The 20,922-nt window shown below is 47.6% G+C and overlaps 1 protein-coding gene across 6 annotated transcripts in view; it reads right to left on the bottom strand.

Moving 5' to 3' along the window:
• Positions 1-207: 207 nt before the first annotated feature.
• ZFHX3 (zinc finger homeobox 3) overlaps positions 208-20,922 on the bottom strand; it is a 235,847-nt gene continuing 215,132 nt past the window's right edge. For 5 of the 6 annotated variants that reach the window (XM_036897929.2, XM_036897933.2, XM_036897928.2 and 2 more), the window contains 3 exons: positions 16,479-16,581; positions 9,828-15,239; positions 208-5,809 (listed from right to left, as the gene is read on the bottom strand). In XM_036897929.2, coding sequence (XP_036753824.2) covers positions 4,176-5,809; positions 9,828-15,239; positions 16,479-16,581 — 7,149 coding nt within the window. In that variant the 3' untranslated portion in view covers positions 208-4,175. Of the gene's footprint in view, positions 5,810-8,226; positions 8,364-9,827; positions 15,240-16,478; positions 16,582-20,922 lie in introns of all 6 variants that reach the window. The other variant, XR_005027249.2, reaches the window with a different exon arrangement.

The following is a 20,922-nucleotide window of genomic DNA, read 5'->3' as shown; positions in this document are numbered from 1 at the left end:
AAAGTTTTTGTGACAAATTTTTTTTTTTCAGTTTGAAAGTTCCATGTGGTTCTGTTTGTTAGTCTCCATGTATTTTGGTACAGTTCGAGATCAGCATCGTTACAGTAACAAAAAAGCTAACAAGACTACATTATAGAAAAACACCAAGAACATCATTTTTGGTTTCACTTGCTCTATTTTTTTTTGTTTTTTTTTTTGTTTTTGTACTTTGTTTTTTTGTACATTGCAAAGGCTGTTCATATACCTCTTCACCTCAGGGTCATGTTCATTTATGCTTTCTTTCCTACCCAACCTTGCCCCCCTCCCCCCCGAAGAAAGTAAACAAACAAAAGAAACTAGTCAAAGCTTTGTTTCACAGTGGGCAGTATCTCAGCGCCAACAACCAACCAACTCAATTTATGCTTCTATTTAAAATGTTTTAATTTAATTTATTATTAAAAAAAATATATGTCCATGAACATCAAGTGCACTGGCTTGGGTCACTGCCTCTCTCTCTCCTGCAACTTCCTGCCATGCCTGATAAACTCAGGTTTAAACACATGCCGTCTGTTTTACTTTATTTTCAATTGTGTAAAACTTTGGCCACATTCATCTCTTTAAATAGCTTTTAATTAAAAAAAAAAAGAAAAACTTCCTAAACTTTTCAGTGTGTGTGTGTATGTTTCCTTCTTACATTTCTTTTTGAAAGGAAGGATGGATGAACCAACTCCCATTCTGTGAGTCCATATGGTGCTATGACTGAATGGCGTCTAGCACCAATGCACACAGGAGTATTCGGAAAAAAACAAAAACAAAAAAACGAAACAATGAGGTGTCGATGGAAGTGAAGAACTCATTTAAAAAGTAAGTTGAGATATTCTTTTCATCTACCTGCTAAGCAGCAGACAGGAGTAAATTCTCCAAGTGAGAACAATCTAAACAGTTGAGCACTGTAGTGAACTCATGCTTTGTTAATGATACCAGTCACAGCCATGCTGGAAGTCAGCCCACAAACACCTAACTGGCTCATGTCTGACCTCTCATTTTCACCATCACCGACTGCTCTGCTACTTCTGGGTTAATGCTGAGAAATCTCTCTTTTTTTGAGTGGATATATATGTGGGCAGTAGAGTTGTAGAGGAAAGCATTACGTGTGCAACCCACTCCAGGTTGAAGCGATCACATAACCCCTCTGAGGAACACTGGCGGGTGGAAGCATGCTTCGGCAATCTACCCCATCACCTTGCTGTTGCCAAACATACCCACGGGTCAAGGCATGGAACTAAACGCTGACAGTCACTGTGCCTCACAGAGGGAGGAGGGCATAGTAGCTCAAAAAAAGGGGGCAGGGGGTGGCAAAATTACAAGGAAATGAACTTAAAGTTGACGGGGAAGGGAAAGGAGAAATTGCACTATTACCAAGCAATATCATTTTTAAAAACAAAGTTTTCTGAAAAGACCTAGCAGAATTTGACAGGTAAAGCTAGTGTTGAACTGTTAATTGGGATCACATAGAGAGCCGAAAACAAAAACAAATGATTTTTTTCTATATGATACAGACACAGAGTAACATACAACAGTTAAATGGCAAAAAATATATATATATTTCATAGAGTTACAAACAAGATAAAATAATGAAAAACAGAAAACTGTACAACTTTAAAATTTAAAAATGTTCATCTCAAACACGGGGAGAAATAGAATTCTCATTAAAAGAAAATAGCTTTGTTAAAACAGCAAATGTTTTGTATACTTGTTTTTGACACCTTATGCTACAACTGGATACTGGTATGAATAGTTAGATGGTATTCTTTAGTATTTCTACTTTTTAAAAAAGCAATTAGAAAAGGAATTTGCACTGTGCATCAGCCTAGTTAGAAATATGTACAACAGTTCAGGATCTACTCTTTCATTAAACTAAAAAGAGATTCATAAAAATAAAACAATCCCGGCTAAAAAAAGGAGAAAGAGAGGAAAAAAACAACAAGAAATCCATTTTCAGATCTTGGAATGCTCCAGTCTTTTGCAAAGTCGATGAGTGGCTTCAGCACTGGGGAAGGAAGCCTGAAAGGTGACCAATGGAACCTGCATTCACAGTCTTCAAAGTTCCCTTTTGAAACATAAGGAAGAGAATGAAGGGGAGAAGGATTTCACACTTTCGGGGCAAGGGGAGATTGTTTCTGTTGATGTTTGGCTAGAAAGTAAAACAGCAAAGCATCTATTTGTCCCCCGAATATATGTTTTAGCAGCACAAAGTTTTCCTTTCAAAGTTCAGACTTTTTTTTTTTAAAGATGAGGAAGGTGTATATTGCGTTGTGTTGTGTGTTACCAGGATATGGATATTAACATAAACACAAGTGCCTCGCATTCGATTCCTTTTTGCTCTCTGTGCATTGCTATCTGCTTCTTTGTTGGCTGCGCTGTGGATCCCTCGCCGCTCAGACTGCCTAACACAAGGACAAAACTTTGAAGTAAAAAAATGTGTCTTTTGGTATATGGAATTGTCATTAACAGCTGCCTCTCTGCTTGCAGAAGAAGCATATAACAACCTGGGAATCTTCTGTTTTACTCTTTCTTTTATTAAACTAAGTCTTGTATGTTTAAATCAGAAACAAATTCTCAAGTAACAAGAACCCTTTCCCTTTTTTTCTGCATCAGCAGTGAAAGGGTATGTCTTTGGATTTTATTTAAAGCATGAAATTTCTTTTTCTGAGAAGAAAACAAAATGAAAACAAAAACCAAACCCCTAACAAAAAACTTTTTTAGAAAAGAAAAGCACACAGCCCAATTAAACCGAAACAAATGCTTTAGTTTTAGGAAAATAATATTTGAAGCAACTACCAAACAAGGAGGAAAAGAGGGGTGAAAAGAAAAGCCAAAGAAAGGATAAATAAAAAATAAATGCACAAGGCTAATAAGAAGAGACATAGGTAACTAGAATTATATGCCTTTAAAAAGTTTCAACTCCCCAACCGAAAATAATCTTTGAGGATCCTAACGACCCCTAGAACCCTTTAAAATTCTTTCTTTAGCGTTATAAAATAATTCTGCGGCTACCCTCTAAGAAATGAAGGCAGCTACCGTAAGTGGGAGATTATAGGATGGGAAGTGGGAAGAGGCAAGAGAAAGTGGAATTACGGGACAAAGGGGAGAAAAGCTTAGGCGAATCAACGGATTGCAATCTATCTGCTAGGAATGAACAAGACAACATCAAATGAGGAGCTGTCAGCTGGACCATACAAAAAGCTAAATGTACACAAAAGGTTTTTTTTTTTCCTTTTAAATCTACCATACTGCTTCAGTTCATTTCCAATGCAACAATCTACTCAACACCAAAAATGGTCATATCTATCATAAATACAGAAAGTCAGTTTTTAAAACTTTTTTAAGCTACAAGTCCTCAACACTCTTTGTGTGTGTGGGTTTTTGTTTTTTTTTTTTCTTTTCTGGAAGTGGGAGTGCTTAACTTTTTTCCCCTTGATATTGGCTTCAGCAGAAAAGCTATCCTTAAGAATCCCCAGAAAGCTAAAGCAGTTCACATTGTTTTTCTCGAATACTTTCTGCCCATTTTTAAATTAACAAAACAAAAAAAAATCTTTTCTGGAACAAAAAAGAAAAAAAAAAAACTGAAAAAATAATATATATAAAAACAATGCTTCTGAAAACAGAACAAAGTGTGAGCGATTGACCTGAGAATAAAAAGACATTACATTTCTTTTTTTTCTTTTAGCAAGCCATTGGTATCTGAATGCTAAGATAGCAAGAAATTTAAAACTGTAACAAGGTGGACTGCTTTCCCATACAGTGCATGCCGGGCTCCTCTGTGCTATCAAGGGGGTGTTTATTGAAAAGGGGCAAATATACAAGGGGTTTAAGCTCCAAAGACATTAGGGAGGCCCTGTGGACTTCTGTTTCCCAGACCAATAGTACCTTCAAAAGGACACAATGTAAGAGGGTTCAGTTGTTTTATTTCATTTTTTTAATATATTAAAAGAAAAAAAGAAGAATGTAAAATCACCGGCATAGATAGGTATATGGGAAAACAACCCACGCTTTTTCTTTTTTTTCCTTTTTTTTTTTTTTTTTTTTTTTTTGGTTAGAAGCTTTGGAATTGCAGTTAGTCTATTTTTGAAATTGGTTTGTTATTAATTTTTTTTTATTTAAATTCAATTGTTTGTATTGTTCATCTTCAAAGCTTACAATCTGAAGGTGTCCGTTCCTACACTGGTCAGACCACTGTCCTTGGGGCAGCTGGGGTCTCTGGGACCCTCCACCGGGCTCGCCGGTCCGTCGGACTTCTGGCTGAGATCCGTGTCAGACTCCTCCGAATAGTCGTCTGTTGGCATCGAGGGCTGAACCCCTGAGGTGCTGCATGAACTTGAGGTAACCGTTGAAGATGAGGAGAGAGGAGGAAAAGAAGGGGGCTTCGCGGCCGAAGCCCGGGAGACCACTTGCGGCCAAGACTTCCTGGAGGTGTGGGGGGAAGCGGAGGAGGAGGAGGGGGCGGCGGCCGACGGGGGAGGGGGGCTGTCGTTTGAGTGAGCGGCAGACTGCGAGGTAGATGCGGTGCTAGGATCGGGGAAGCAGGCAGAGTGAGGTAATAAACTAGGGTGCTCTTTGGCGTTTCTTGCTGCTCTCGTGATTGTTCTGTGTTTGTGCAAGGCCGACTCGAGATGTTGACTCAGAGCTTCCTCCCCACAGAGCGCGCTCTCGCACGCCAGGCAGTGGTACGAGCCGCCGCCACTCCCGCCGCCGCCGCCGCCACTGCCCCCGCCCATGGGGACGTGAAGCACCATCTCTTGCAGGTTCACCACAGACTGGCCGAAGAAGCAGAGGGACTTCAGGTGGCTCCTCGCCGCCTCCTCGTCGCTGAAGCCCGCCTGGCACTTGCGGCAGACCAACTTGTACTGCACCTTTGGAACAATGAAGGGGTCGTAGAGGGAGTCCGCACTTTTGCTTTCTGCTTCTGGCTCTTCGGGGGGTTTCGGCAGGAGGGGGGACACCTCGCGGGGTGCATTTTTCTGCTCTTCTGGTTTGGGGGATTCTTTGGCAGGGTCTTTGTCCGGGGAGGCAGCCCCCTGGGGGGCCGGGGTCTGGCTTGCTTTGGGCGGCTGCGCTTTCTGCTGCTGGAGTCGCTGCTGCTGGAGCGCCTCCTGCAGGCTCTGCTGGTATTGCTGGTACTGCTGCAGGAGGGAGCCCGGGGACAGCCCCATCAGGGCCTGCGACAGCGCGGGGCTGTAGGGGAACAGGCCTTCCATGCCGTACATGGGCTGCAGGTAACCGCTCTGCAGGGCGCCGGGGATCTGGGGGGCGTAGTAAGGGGAGAAGCCTGGTACGAAGTAAGGAAGGAACTGGCTCGTGAGCAGCGCTGTGGGGTCCGAAGTCAAGGCCGCCTGCAGCGCCTGCAGCTGGGCAGGGTCCACTGCATACTCCATGGTGGGCAGCGGGGCTGTGAGCGGGGCTGCGGCCGCCGTGGGGGCCTCTCCTTTCTCCTTCTTGGGGACAGGAAGGGTCTCCCCTTTCCCTTTGTGTGCCTTTTCCTTCTCTTTTACCTTCTCACCGTCTTTGTCCTTGCGTGGCTGTAGCTGCTGTTGTGGTGGGAGCTGTGGCACAGGTGGCGGCTGGGCTGCAGGCGGCGGCTGCACCTGCGGTGGCTGCGGCTGGGGCTGGGGGGGTTGCTGAGGGGCCATCGCCATGGTGGCTTGTGCTGGGGTCGGGGAGCTCAGCGATGCTGAGGACGGTTTATTTGGTAATCCAGATGTGGGGAGGCCAGGGGAAGGAAATGTTGTGCTGGGCAGACCCATCAAGTTCGGTTTAGGAGATGTTAAAGCTGAAACGAATGGAGACAGAGAAATCATGCGTCAGTTTGGGGTGGTGAGGCTGAAGCTCAAGACATCTGACCTGTGTCACTGGCGCAGTCTGAGAGCTCAAGGTTTACCCTTGAAGGATCCTCTCAAAACCAGCGTTTTCAACAAAGGTACCCTGCTGGGCTTGAGGTCTGGATAGCCTTGAATTCTTACCAGGACCCAGTCCTGAGTCAGCTTCCATGCTTCCCCTTTCAGCTAAACACCTTCCACACCCGCTAGTTCACATTTTCTTTGCCGTGCTCTCAGCTACCAGTCATTCCACCCAAGGCAGTTAGTCTGGAGGTCCCCAAACTAGCTGTCTCCTGCTGGGACCCACTGAATCAAAGGTCTTTATCAAAGCTCCACAGGAATAGTACAGCCAAGAGGCTCCACTGGAAGTTGTCTGGAGGACAGAGGTAACAGGAGAAGAAAGCAAAAGCAAGAAGCCTGGCCAGGCATGAAGGCCACATGAACAAACACAACAGACTCTACGTGATGTGTGCCCCTCTGGTCTCCACTGCTGCAGTCAAGTGGATCTGTGAGGAGTGGGAAGAAATAAAAACAATTCATTCAGGGAAAACTGTTCCAGCAAACTGTTTCACTGCTTTGGCTCAGCCAATCTGCTTTAACAAGCCTGTTAAAAAATTTTTCTAGGAAAGGATTCTGGAGTCTGCTGGAGAACTGAGCATTCTCCTCCTGCCCCTCTTTGAAGGACATACAGGAGAGCTAGGACTGCAGAGGTTTGAGAACTCAGCCACGGAGTAAGGAGAAAAGCAGTGTCAGAAATGGAACAGCTCAAAGTTCTGGCACCACCAGTTCCTAAGACACCACAGCCTCCCCCAGGCATTAGTGCTTATGGGGAGTGAAGGCCTTAGACCACACCACCCAGCCCACACGGGGTACAGGCCCATCTGCAATCACTCTCAGGCCTAATCTACCACTACCTGTAAAGCCTTTGCTCAGCCCATGGCCTAATATTCCCCCTGGCCAGCTCCTGGGTTGAGTCGTCTGTTCCAAGGTGACAGGAAACAACAGTACACTGCAGGTGCATTAGGACTAGCAAGGTGGAGGGAAGGACAGCACCATGGGGCCGGGACACATGGTGCACTGGATGGTAAAATGCTGAGAAAAGACAGGAGTTGAGAAGAGTTCACAGGCAGCAGCAGCCCTCCAATCACCTTTACATTCACCACAACCAAGAAACCAGACAGCACACATCCCCTCACTTCAGAGAATAGCAAAATGTAAAGTCAAATATCCTATAGCCTCTCACTATTTCGTGTAGACCACCTTCTGCCAGAAGGCTGGGATTGGGGATTCCATAACATGACACTGTCCTTGTGAGAAGAGACACTGGAAGCCTAGAGAAGACAATGTCGGCTTCCGGCTACAGTGGTCCCTGTCTACTGGACTACCACACTGCATTAAAAAACCCTCAAATTTCAGATGAAGAGAAAAAGATGGTTCAAGTTACCAAAAATACCTACTGCCGTTTGGTCAGCCAACACTTCCCTCAGCATTGCATAGGATCATTAATTTACTCTCCCAAAACAGCAGAAAGGGTCTGCTGAGATGAAGTCACCTAATTTCCTCAATGCACATAAGTGACTGAAACCAGAGGAGGAGATGTGTCTGATTCAGAAAAACTCAGTAAAGGCTCATTGGTTAAACTGGCATAAATGAGGTGATGACAGAAAGCCTCATGGGCTCTAAACTCAGGATGTGGCTCTTCCTGTCCACCTCTAGGCACAGGCTTGCTGCACATTTTAGGTTGGAGTCAAAGCCAAAAAAAAATCAGTGGGCGAGGAAGCAACACCCAGAGATTTCCCCATTTCTATGGCATCAGGCTTTCAGGAGTAGGATCCAGGTCAGAAGGCATTAAACTGGCTTTCTGAGATTTTAAGAAACATTTACAGAACCCCTGCTACTTACCAAGTTCTCTCTGCACAAAGTCAAATTTGATATGGTAGCTCAGTACATTTTTGCAGTAATTCTGTGGCCACAGTTTTCTCAACTGTAAGATCAGAACCCAGCAAGGCACTTCACGCCCCTGAGACTTAGTTGTGCACCTCTTAGAGTCAGACTGATGAGGTGTGGATTGTGGCTGACACACATCTGCCGTGTGACCTTGAGCCTAATGACTGCTCAGAACCTCAGCTTTCCACAATAGATGGTTGTAGGGATAAATGAAAGGTCCTTTGGAAAGAGCTTACCATTGGGGCCACCACATTACACATTAAGTTCCTTCCCTCCCATTCCAGATCCAGTGCTCCCATGAGCTGTGGTATAGTCAGGTGGTGGTAAAAGGGGCAAGCCTGGCTGCCTTAAATAATTAAGAGCATATCTTTCTATCTCGAGTCCACTCTAAGTGGTCAGAACCTGAGTAGCACTAAACATATACCTGTTGACTGACTGGCTCATATTGGGTGTTGTGGAAGGAGCACATAGCACTGGGAGCCCGGAGGCCTGGGCGGGAGCTGTGGCTCCTACCCTAGCTTGCTGAATGGTCTTGACCTCTCTGGGCCTCAGTTTTCTCATCTGTAAAACAAGGGCAATAGATCAGACATTCTGATTCTAATTTTTTCACATTGTGAAATATCGGGCCTTCCCAAGCCCCTCTGCCAAGGGCCTGGGCCGCAAGGGCAAATCAGTGCTCGGTCACTTTCTATAGCTTGGCTCTCGGCTTATGTCTAGCTGGCTTTAGCATCATTCTGGGACATTACTGGCCAACACATATGAGCAACAACTTCTACATCTTGATGCTTTCTTTTCTTGTTCTTCTCTTTGGATAAGAAGCAGGGACCAGGAACAAGTAGCCTCATGTTGAGTGCAACTCAGCCAAAGCAGTAAAACTTGGATTTAATTCAACCAGAAACCAGGAGTGCTCTGGGAAGCAGAACCACTTCAGTCCCTGGGAGCAGGGACATGGGAAGGCAGGGAGCTCCTCTGAGGGGGCTCTCCTCTGGCGCGTGCACGCTGGCCAGTGCGGGCCATGGAGGGCACCTGCTGACTTGTGCCTAGGTCTCAGATGGTCCTAGGGCTGAAGGTCCAGTTTAGGGAAGGCAGCTGGGACCAGAGAAGATGGGTGAGGACAGAGGAGGAGAAACAAGAGGAAGAACCAGGAAACTCCCTCTTAGGTGGTAAGAATACCAAGTATATGACTCTGTAGTAGGGATTTGGAGGAGGAAAGAGAGGGAGATGGGCAAAAGGAAATGAAGCCATGACTGAAGATGCCCCAAAATGACCATTAACATTTTTTTGTCTGGCTGGAAGACTAACACAACCAACATGTCAAAATTTAGAACCACATTGTCTAATCCAAGCTTCCTGGTGAGCACACTTAAGTACAAAGGCAGTCTCACAGGAAATGAACACAGCCACCGTTACTCAGGCCAGATGGGAACCCCAGGAGTAAGTATCTGCCACCCGGGAGCGTCTTCCTGAGAAGAGCACCCCTGCTGGAGCAGCTCCCTGAAAAGGTGGGGGCAAGGGCCACAGGGGAGGGCAAGGGATTGATTAAAATGTTCTGGAACCAGTTTCCATAGGGCACCATCCAGAACTAGCTGGGAGATTCAGACGTCTCACATCTTCAACACATACCTAGATGGGGTTGGCACTTCCACAAGGACTGAAAGGAAGGGTCCACGATGGAAAGCTCTTTCTGGAAAATATCCCAGGTCTAATATGTCAGCACCCTCAAGTTCTTCCCTATAGCACACACCCTGTTTGTGATACTAAACACAGGGCATGAGAAGGGTTTCAGCAGAGACTGCTCCAGCCAGGAGGTTCCCATCCCTGAACCGGGGAGTCAAAGAACCACGTACACCACAGCGCTACGGAGGTTGAGCAGCAAGGATCGGGAGTTTTGTTGCTGTTCAAGAACTAAAAAGGGAAGCTTCCTATCTGCCCAACAACTCCAGAGGGCTTGGGTGGTAGCTACAGAACAAAATGCTAGTCGGGTGGCTCCTTACTGCTGAAGGAAGCCCCCAGAGCAGAACCCACCTGTGTTAGATGGAGTAAAGCCCGGCAAGGAGGGGCTGTTGAGGCCTGGAAGCAACACCGGCGGGATGCCCTGGAGCGCCGGATAAGCCGCAGGAAGGTTAAGAGCTTGGAGAGGGGTGCTGTCAAACATCCCTTGCTGCTGGGCTGCCAGCCCAAGGACCTCATTGGCTTTTTTAATCCGGTCTAACTCTTGCTGAGCCATCAACTGACGTACAGTGGCTGGGTCAAAGTATTCTTTCTCCTTGTCCAACTGGCTTCCAATGGTGTCTTTAACTTTGGAGATATGCTGTTGGGAAAAGATATGGTCACGTACAGACAGCCGAGCGCTGTACTTGATGCCACACAAAGTGCACTCTGTTTTGGGTCCCTCATAACTGGTTTGGTTTATACCAAAATGCTTGGCCATGCTTAGCTTGGACTTCTTTTCTTTTGCCCGGGCATTCTGGAACCAGACCTGAACAACTCTCTTTGGCAGTCCAATGTCATTGCCCAGGACCTCACACTCTAGCATGGTGGGTGTCCTGTAGTCATTAAAGCATGACTTAAGGACCTTCAGTTGCAGATTGGTCATCTGAGTGCGAAAACGTTTCTGCCCAGGCCGATCCCCGCTCTCTCCAGATTTGCCTGCTGACCCGCTTGCACCAGGACTTGGGGAACAGGGGTCTGCAAGGCTTGAGGTTTCACTGTAGTCCACTGTACCTTCATTGTCATATTCCTTGCTGTAAAAGCTCGGGGCTGGGCTGACCAGACCAGACGACAAGCGATCTTCATACTCGGACATTGCCATCATGGCTGCTTTGGTCAACCCTTCACTGGGCGCGGAAGAGGATTTGGTTTCAGTTGCTATTCCCGTTGCGCTGTCATTATCTGCATTGCCCTCATCTCCGGTAGTGGTATCTGTGATTGCCGTGTTGACAGAGGAACAGTCATCGTTGTCCAGCTTGGTTTGGTCAAAATTTAGATTAACTGAGGACATAGAGGGGCTTTCAAAGTCTTCAATCCCTTCCACTTTGATGGAAGAAGGGCTAAGAAGAGTTCTGGGAGACAACTCCATGGTTTTACTCACAGGTGAAAGGGGAACACCTTGGCCATCACTACTGCTTGGGGGTAGGTGGGAGAAGCCTGTTCCATCAAAAATATCTCCTTTCATCTGGAGTCCCCCGTCACAGTCTAAGAGCATTGCAGACAGAGTTAGGTTGTAGCCAGCTCGCTTGGCTTCGTGCCAGTGACGGGACCGGATGTGAGCCTCCAGGGCAGTCTTGGCTTTGAAGAGTGCTCTGCAAAAGGGGCACCTCCTGTGGGCCTGGGCTGGGCCCACAGCCCGGAACTGTCCTTTCCTTTCCCGGGCTCGGGTGTTCTGAAACCAGACTTGTACCACACGTTTCTTCAAGCCCACCTCATGCGCAATGTGATCCAACATCTTCCGAGTTGGATTAGAGTCTAAAAGATACTTTTGGTAGAGAATTTCTAGCTGCTCAGGTGTAATGGTTGTCCTCAAACGCTTGTCTCTCTGAGGCTCTTCTCCCCCAGTCCCACTGTCATTTTCCCCAGGGCTTGCACTGGCCTTTTCCTCCAGCTTCCTCTTCAGAGTGTTCATTGTGGAAGTTGGGGTTGAAGGAGAAGTGGCTGAGCTCACCGGAATCTGTGGTATGGCCCCAGAGAGCAGCTGGCTTGCCAGGAGTGGGTTACTAGGGTCAAACAGCATGAAAGGCATATCCAGTGACCTATCCAAAAACTGTGGGTGGATGAACTGGTTCTGTGCACTCAGGAAATGAAGCTGCTGATGCTCCTGCCAGTGCTCAAACGATGGGAACGCCAATTTACACTGGTCACACTGGTAGGGGATTAGCTGAGGAGGTAGGTTCGCCAACTGCTGAGGGGTTGAGGTGTGGAGGGGCTTGAGGGGCAGGTGGGAGAGCTGGGAAGGACTGGGGCTCGACTGGGGCATGGGGCACTGAGGCGGCGGGGCTTGTGGAGGAGGCTGTGGTAAGGAAGGGGGGCATGTCAGTGGTGGGAGCTTTTGCTGGGCTGCATTTGTCTTCTGCTCAGGCGGGTCTTGCTGTTGTAGCTCTGCCTTTGGTTGTCCTTGCTTTTCTTGGGTTTGGTTTGGCTGTGCACTGGGAGGTTCAGCCTGCTTTGGTTTCTCATCACTCACCTCTGTTTTTGAACTGAAGGTGGCCAGTTCATCGGCCTCCGCGGTGAGCTGTAAAAAAGCGGAGGAAGCCGAATTGGCCGACGGTGCTGGGGTGCTGTAAGCCTGTGAAGGCATCGGGGTGCTGCAGGAGGAGCTGGTGGGCGTCAGGATTTCCATGGCGTCCATGGAATCTTCATTTTGGCTGTCTTCCTGCCCCTCCTCGTCCTCATCCTTGTAACACAGCTTCTTCTGGTGTTTGATAAGATCAAAGATGCGCTGAAACACCAGGCTACATTTTTTGCACTGGTAGTTCAAGTTGCTTGTTCGAATATACCTGTCATTCGTAAGCTCACGCCGTTCTCCATCTTTGCCCTCTCCCTGATTCTCGTAATTTTTCCGGGCCTTCTGTCGGGCATTTTGGAACCACACCACTATGACTCGGGTTGGAAGGTTTAGTAAATTAGAGAGTTGCTCAAATTCATCATCCTTTGGGTAAGCATTGGCATCGAAGAAGTCCTGTAGGACCCTCAGCTGGTAGTCAGTAAACCTTGTCCTTGAAGACCTCTTGCTTCCCCAGTACTCCTGCTTCTGTGGCTCCGGCGACGGGGGCCGCGAGTCAATCTTGAGCTCCTCCAGGCTGGTGATGGGAGGATTGCTGAAGTTGTAAGGGGAGTCCTTATTACGCTGCCGCTCTTTGAAGAGGGTGTTTCTGAACCAGTGCTTGATCACCTTCTGGGGCAGCCCCGACTTGTCCGCCATTTCTTTGATCTGCTCCTCACTGGGGGAGTTGTTAATGTCAAAGTACTGCCGCAGGACTCGGAGCTGGTCATCCGTGATCCTGGTGCGAGGCCTCTTGCTCTGCTGCTGCAGCAGGCTGGGATTGAGCTGATGCTGGTACAGCTGGGCCAGGTCTGTGGGCAGCGGTTCCACTGGCCCAAGCTGCGGGGGTAGCTGAGCCGGTAGGGTTTGCAGCGGCATCGTCTGCATCATCAGCGGTGAGAAGATGGGCAGCTCCATGGGCATGGAGAGCTGCGTGAGTGGCACAGACGGCTGGGCCGGTGCGATTGGGGGCGACGTGATGGGCGGGGCTGCCGCCGGGACTGCAGGCGCGGAAGCTGGCTGCGGGGGCGCCACGGGCAGGGGCGGTGGCGGCGGTGGCGGCGGCGGCGCGGGCTCCGGGGTCTGGGGCCGTAGCGGGTACAGTTTGTCGTAGTGCTCTCTGTACTGTTTGGCAAACCTCTCCAGCTGCTTAAAGGGAAAGTAATTTTGATGGACATGCTCCTGGTGACTCTTTAAGATCAAGATGTTGGAGAACAATTTGCCGCAGGAGTCACACTCGAGCTTCTCCAGGTTTTCTCCCTGCTCGGCCCTCCCGTTCTTCTTCTGCACCTTCTGCTTGTTCTCGTTGTACTGGATGACCAGCTCAAAGCCGAAGTTCTCCAGCAGGGCCTTGGTGGCGTTCCCCCTGGCGTCCGAGGCGATGCGCGGAGGCGGCATGGCCGGCTCGGGGCCGCCTCCAGGCGCCGGCTCCTTCCTTTCCTTGGCCTTCGGGGCGTCTGCCGGCGGCTCCTTCGGCGCTGCGCTGCCCTCCCCTGCCTCGGCGCCGTCCCTCTCTCTCTGGCCTTCCTTCTCCTTCTCTTTGACGGCCAGTTTGTTCTTCTTCTCGGGGTGCTGGCTTGGCTGCAGGAGGGCGGGGTGGTTCTGGGGCAGTGACAGCTGGCTTTGGTGTGGCGGCTGCTGCAGGATCTGCTGGTGGCCCTGTGGCGGGACCTGAACCTGGGCCTTCAGCTCCTCCAGCAGGCCTGGACCCGTCCCGGCCAGTGCCAGGGCACCGCCGCTCACTGGCAGGCTCGCCTCGGGGTTGAGCTGGAAGTCGGCGCTAGGGATGTAGAAGGGGAAGAGCAGATGCTGCTGCTGGAGCTGCAGCAGCGTCTCTGTGGTCATGGGGAAGGGAGGCAGGAGTGTGGGGCTGAACAGCTGCGACTGGATCAGCGCGGCCTGCTGCTGCAGCTCCTGCTGCAGGTGCGCCTGTGCCTGCGCCTGTGCCTGTGCCAGCGTCTGCGCCTGCGCCTGCTGTTGCCTGGACGCGATCATGTCCGCCAGCTTCTTCCGGTTGGCCTCCTTGGGCTCTGAAGGGGGAGCGATGCCGCCCCCGACAGGGGTCCCGGGGGGCGGTGGCCCGGCGCTTTCCGCGGGCACCTGGCTCAGCAAGCCGGCGCTTGGGGCACAGCCTGAACTGCTGGAGTTGGCGGTGGTAAAAGTGTTATTGCCGCTGGTGCTTACGGGACTTGGGGCGCAGGAGCTCAGGGGAACGCCGCTGGGGCCAGGCCCACTGCTGCTGCCGCTGCCTGCAGCCTCCAGCTTGGCTGCTCGGGCCTTGGTCTGATGCAGCACGGACCTCATGTGGATCTCTAGAGTAGAACTCTGGCTGTAGGCCACATTACAGGTGTTACACTTGAACGGCTTGTTGTCTGGGCTGCTGGTGGGTTCTGGCTGACCCGTCGCCGATTCTTGAAGGGCTCTCTTTAATTTATGCAGGTGGGAGACGGAATTGTAGTGCACCAGCAGGATGTTCTTCTGAGTGAAAGATTCCTTGCAGACGGTACACTTGTAAGGGCGAGAAGGGTCTAGAAATTTTTCCATGGTGAAGTTGGGACCTTTTCTGAAAGGTAGAGCTCTTTTTGGCTCTGAGCCTGAGTCCTCTTGTACCGACCCAGAGTCGCTGCCCGTTGGGCTCTGTTTATCTTCCAAGTCACTCTCTTCCTCCTTGTCCTCCTCAACGATTATGGTGTGGTCCTCAGCCAGGGTGGGGTCTCCCATTGCCAGGAGGTCCCCATTGGCCAGAAGGCCTCCGTAAAGCTGCTGGATGTCGGCCTCACTCAACTCCAGGTGGCTCGTCTCAAGGTGTTTCTTCAGAGCCTGGAAAGTTCGGAAACTGCGCTGACAAAGACAGCACATAGTGGCGGCTCTGATCACGTGGTATTGAGAATGGAGCTGCAGCTTTTCAATGGTCTTGAAAGCCAGGCTGCACTGATTGCAGCGGTACTTGTACACGTGGCGATCTGACACTGGCAGCTGAGGCCTCTTGGCATGAACCTCATTGAAGTGCGTCTGAAGAGCTGCCGAAGTTTTGAAGACCTGATTGCACCCCTTCTTCCAGCACAGGAAGCCGGAATCTTCTCTCATAGAGCCAGGCTCACCAGGGGAGGGTCTCAGATCCCCACTGTGCTCTGTGCTCATGGAGGGCAAGATGTTCTTCCCCAGGTCCTCTGTGGTTTCTGTAAAAAAAATCATCAAGCCCAATGATAAAGAAGGCTTTGTTTCAAGGATGGTACCCAGAGCTGTCGACCCAAGCAAGGCTTCACGAACACAGATTCTCTCCACACAGCCTCCCACTTTCTCCCCAAATCCCGCAAAAAAAAAAAAAAAAGAATACATTTAAGTAGTACACACCATGAACAGAGAGGAATAAAAGGGAATACAAAACGTTTCAACTCCTAACAGGCCTGTGTCATATCACAGATCTGTCTTTTGAACATTTAATTGTCAGATTCAGAATCCTCAATTTCTTAAACTGGTTTTACATGGATCTGATTTGTAGCATATGTGAAATTAATGCTGTCCTCAGTTGTGGGGAACTTACGAGAACAGCAGTTATTATATAAGACATTTTGGACTTTTTTTTTGACATTTAATTTCTTGTGATAATGTGACTTTTGACTGTCTTCTCTATTCAATTAGCAGTAAACGTTCAAGGGGCCAATTATTAAAATACATTAAAAATTTTTTCTACAGTGAGATCATCACACCCATAAATATTCTAACCCTTTTTCAGGTCAGCTGTCCACTGCCTAATATGGAAAAAACCACAAGTGAGATGTGGGGCAGTCGTGTGGCTGAACTCTTCCCAACTTAAATCTTAGCTGCTGACGAGAGGGGAAGGAACTAGGAGGGCCTCACAAACCAAGGGCTAATGACCCATACTAGCTTAGAACCCCTGAGGGACACCACCAGCAGCGTCCATGTCTACCACAGGGCTCTTTCCAAATGCACTATGCTGGGTCTTAGGGCAACCCAGCGACTCTGAGAAGAGCTCTGTGCAAAGGCAGCTCCTTGGAAGACAGCTAATCCAGTGCCCTGAAATCACCCATGTGTTCCACAAGTCCTAATAATTAAGTCCTCAGAGATTGGATGTTTAATGGCTTAGGACAGGGAGCCGTGGCTGTATTGACTGAGTCTCCGGTTAGTCACTCCCTAAATATATAATCTAAGGGGACGTATATCCCCCCAAACCCCACTGGTTTTCTCACCTGATTTTCTCTTGCTGTAAACCATATGAATAAGTACACACATACATGACAACCCGAGTACAGGGCAGATGACAGCACTGCCCCTCAATCAGTCACCTTCAGCTCAGGAGGGCTGCAGAGGGCTCTTGGCACCTCTTGCTCTCTGAAAATTCTACCCAAGGTCTCATTTTGTTCCCATTCCCAAGGGTCAAGAATAATGACACTAACCAGGCTGCTTTCCTGCCTCCTCCAAACTGGAGCTCCCATCTCGATCTGGAGCCACTGCTGGGAGGAACATGCTGCTGGGCATCACCATCTCAGGGGTGGTCACCTGAGAAGCAAGAGCCAGAGGAAGGACGAGAGTCAAAATGCAGAGGAAAGAGACATAAAATAAGGCAAATGTGTAAAAATTATTTAATAAGCAAAATTAGCCTTCGCCAGTGGAAAGCAGGACGTGTCACTTTTCATAGCTCACTGAAGATTCATGTTTATTAGACAAAGCTCACATCAGTCAAAAGTGTTTCTACGGTTACATTCTGGACATAATTAGCAGTGCACACTTGAAGAATAATCTTATTATTAATATTTTTCCTTTATGCAGAATTTTGACTTTGATCACTGACAATGTTTTGTCATGGGCTGTGAAACTTCTTGTGCAACCAATTAGGTAGATAAGTTGAAAGGCCCACCTTAAGCTGCTGAAAACATAATAAGGGCCCTAATTAAATCATACCTAGTAAAGTACACTGTAATCTTGAAGCAGGGAGCATTGTAGTACTGTTTTCAAAATGTATTCAGGCAAGAAGAGGCGGGGAACAGGAGCAAAGGAAAGGGTAAGAAGAGGAGAGAACAAAGGGAAGGCTAAGGACACGCAGAAGCATTGGCAGATTTTCCAGGAAACAATATTTTGTAACCCTTTACAAGCTGAGATCAAGTGCACATGAGCATTTCTTATGAATCACTTTGGCCTAGATTTCTTCTGGAGACTTCCTGAGTGGCACAGTATCAGAGGGAACCTCCGGCCAGTGTCCCAGCCACAGAGGACATCCCACACGGCATTCTACAATGGGGCAGCCCCACCCTGACCATGGTTATTGTTGCCTAAGACAACAATTCCATAATTAGCCTGGATCACAAGAGTTAAAGTTTTAGGTAAGATCCTCAAACGTTTCTCCAGGCCTCCCTACTATCTGACCAGAAGCTTGTCCAACTTATCATTTGCTCTATGTTAATGTGACAAGCAGCCCTCAATATCCAGTGCAATAATGGGAGTTTCTTCATTTACAAAGAAGCAGTGTCTCTTTGCCTGCTACAGGGTGGAAAGGTACTTGGCAATGATACTCCAGATGACTTAGAATCATCTCCTGTTTGCGGACAGCCTGAGAAATGAACTATCTTGAGGTAATAGGAACAGACACTACAGTCACCACTAACCTTTCTACATGGCACCCAGCCCCACCTGGAAGCATTATTTTCCCATTAAACACAACTGTGATATCTTTACTTGTTGTTGCAAAGACTGGAACACCTCGATTACTGTTGAAAATATTTTAAGTGAATTACTATTAATTTTTCATGGTTTGAAGACCCTGGCCTTGATCAAAATAGCTGCTGGCATGTTCACCATCATCACAGATAGGCTCCGGTCCTAGAGAAAACCCAGACAACTGTCCCCATACACACCAAAACTCCTCAGTACACTTAGGGTATTAGAATAATTTCAGCAACCTAGATGCCAATAGGTGTAAAAATTAAGCAACAGGCACTATGGAAAAGTGTTCTGAGAAGCCCCATGTTTCCAAAGAGCAGGTGCATGGCAGGTGAATGCGTGTGACATAGAATTTCTGCTCGCAGACATCTGTACCCTCACACACAGCTCGCTGGCAGCTGGCTAAGGCTAGCTGTTGATGAATCGTTAGGAATGGCGCAGAGATTGCCAAACTCATTCCGTCTATTTTCTTTTTAATAGAAAGCATTTCTGACCAGGGTGGTTGGGAGTCCAGCGGGAATCCAAGAAGTGAAAGGTCACCGATTAATTTATAGTCCTCAGCTGAGGGGGAGCACGAGGTTGGGGGCAAGAGAGAGAGAGAAAGGGAAAGGAAAAAAGACTCCCCCCCACGTCCTTGCACGGTTGTAGCTGCAGGACCAGTCCTTTCCTGGGATCTTTAGGAATTATGAAAAATGAATCATGAGAAATAAAAAAAAAACCCTACAGAGTAAAAAAGAATAAAATTATCTAACACCTCAGCTGCACATCATTATAGAAAACTGTGGGCTTTTTATACGCATTACAGTAAGGCAGACATCCCCTCTAACAGACTCGGTACGACGGATCAGTAATTGTTTTCATACACTTTAATTAGAAAAACTCAGATGGCTATGAATAATAATGGAAAAGAGAGACTTTTGCACTTGAAAGGTTGAAGTCAATCAAGTGTGAATGACGGCAAAAAAGAGAAAAAAAAAGACACCAATTCATCAGCCCTCTGTTGTCGCGCTGCGACTTTAATCATAATTCCTGATTGGGATTCACGAAGGCAGTAAGCGGCGTTTCTTTGTCTGCGTTCACCTTCCATCAATTAACTCTCCCCGAAATATCATCATCAACCTCACGTGCTCCTCTGCATCTTAATCTGGGCCTCCAAACCTGTAAGTCTTGCCCCATATGTGTTTAAGTAATTACTTTCATCTACTCGCATCTTCTCATCTAAGTATACCCAACGTGTCTCTGGGGGAAAAAAGATTTGGTGTGTAAAATTTTAATGGGCAAGGTATTCCCAGGAGGCAGAGGAAGATCCCTAAAGGGAATCCTAAGGATCTAGAAATTCTGGTGGGATTTACCTGCATGTGTGTCTGAACAGAGCCTCTTTCCTGCACAGGATCCCGGAAGGCCCCACAGTAACTCTCAGATGCTAATGTTCTGCTGCCTGTGTCCATTCCTACCTGTCCTACCAGCTTCTGAAGATTTTCATTCAAAATTTGCATGCTTTTTTTCATGAAGAGCCATGAACAGAGTCCTGTCAGCTCACTGAGCAGTTCTGCTCACTGAGGAACAGGAGAGTTGGCAAAGGCAGAGTTCCTTCAACACCTGCCTTGGCACCCACCTTGTTTTCCAGGCCTATCTGGTTACCAAGCCGTGTGGAAGGTTCAGACCGCCCCAGTCACAGTCTCTGATGGGCAGTTCAAAGTCTGTGTGACAGGCAATCACTCAACTCTGCTGAGTGCCATTGTGGAAAGTCCTCCCGCTTTGCCAGGAGCATTGAAGCACGTAGGTGAGAGGACGAAGCCAGGCCACAGCAGAACCAGAGCCATCCACATGTGCCCGAACCTCAGAGGCCCTCAAATAAATGGCTCTCCCAGCCAGCTCCCCTGCAAAGACAATGTGTGCATGCACACACACACACCATGCGCACACACACCATGCACACACTCACTCTCTCACCCTTCCCTCTCCTCTCCCTCTGCCTGCTATCCCACTCCATTCACAGATTCAAAGGCCAAACAGAGTTTTAGGTTTGGCCAGATGACAGTACACATTGGTTTCAACACCTACGTTTTCTACATTCACTATACCATCCATGCAGATTGACCCTTCTAATAATTTGTATAACTATAAACATTGACTACTTTTTTTTTAAATTAAAAAATCTTTTTTATTATTGGATTGTAATAATTCTTTACATATTGTGAATATAAGCCCCTTATTGGATAGTGGCTCCTTCAGCCCCCATTACTTTCCTATTTTTTCCTTCCTCAACATCTCCCATCCAACTAGCACTACATCTTCAGAGCTTTCAGTTTTACCAAGTCTTTTTGAAATACTAGTAAGAATTTTTCCCATCCTAATTTTTCCCATATTCAGTTAAATGATAGGCACTTCTTAATAAATTTATAATGCAAGGTTTCTTTGTCATTGGGATTCCCCTTTTCACGTTGCTTAAATACCAGAGATATTTTTGTAGCAATTTTGGTTAAAAGTCTACTACTATGTGAGTAGTAAAAAAAAAAGCCCTCATTTATTTGTGCCAATTGAATATACATATGCACAAATTATTTCCAAATATTTCCAAAAGTATTTCTTTAGACACTAGAGACACTATTTTTTTTAACAGTTTCACTTTGTCATCTGTATTTTATGAATCACCTTGACATTGACTACATTTTATATTACGTAACCCACATTCTACTCACTGATGTACAGAAGAGACCTGGGACTATTAAAATAGACTTTTAACCAAAAGTAAAACAATTTTCTGGTATGAAAATTCAATTCATTAGAGCCATTACTTCCCTGGAATATGGGTCTCTCCAATTTGGCCACCTGGCCAAAGGGCAGTTCCATGGTAATCTTCTAGATACTGACCACAGGGGTCCCTCCCTCCCTCCTGAGCCAAGCTGGCTTGGAATATTGGAAGAAGCCCATCATCCTCAGAGCTGAGCTGCTGAAAGACTGAAAACAAACGGCAGCTCTAACATCTTCCTAACAAGCCAACAGGCCTCACATATAACAAGAGAAATACAGAGTTCTGCTCTGATGCTGAAATTCTTCAAGTTTAAGCAATTTTCATATATAATGACAGGAAAAGAAGAGTTCCAGAATGATACTAAAAATCTGAAGCTTACACAATTCCACAACAACATAGTTGTTGAAAAGGAAGGGCCTCGAGTGCCT

Source organism: Manis pentadactyla, chromosome 15 (genome assembly GCF_030020395.1).
Source record: "Manis pentadactyla isolate mManPen7 chromosome 15, mManPen7.hap1, whole genome shotgun sequence".
Lineage (NCBI taxonomy): Eukaryota > Metazoa > Chordata > Mammalia > Pholidota > Manidae > Manis > Manis pentadactyla.
The sequence above is the reverse complement of the archived record's forward strand: the minus strand, read 5'-3'. Positions and strand labels throughout refer to the sequence as shown.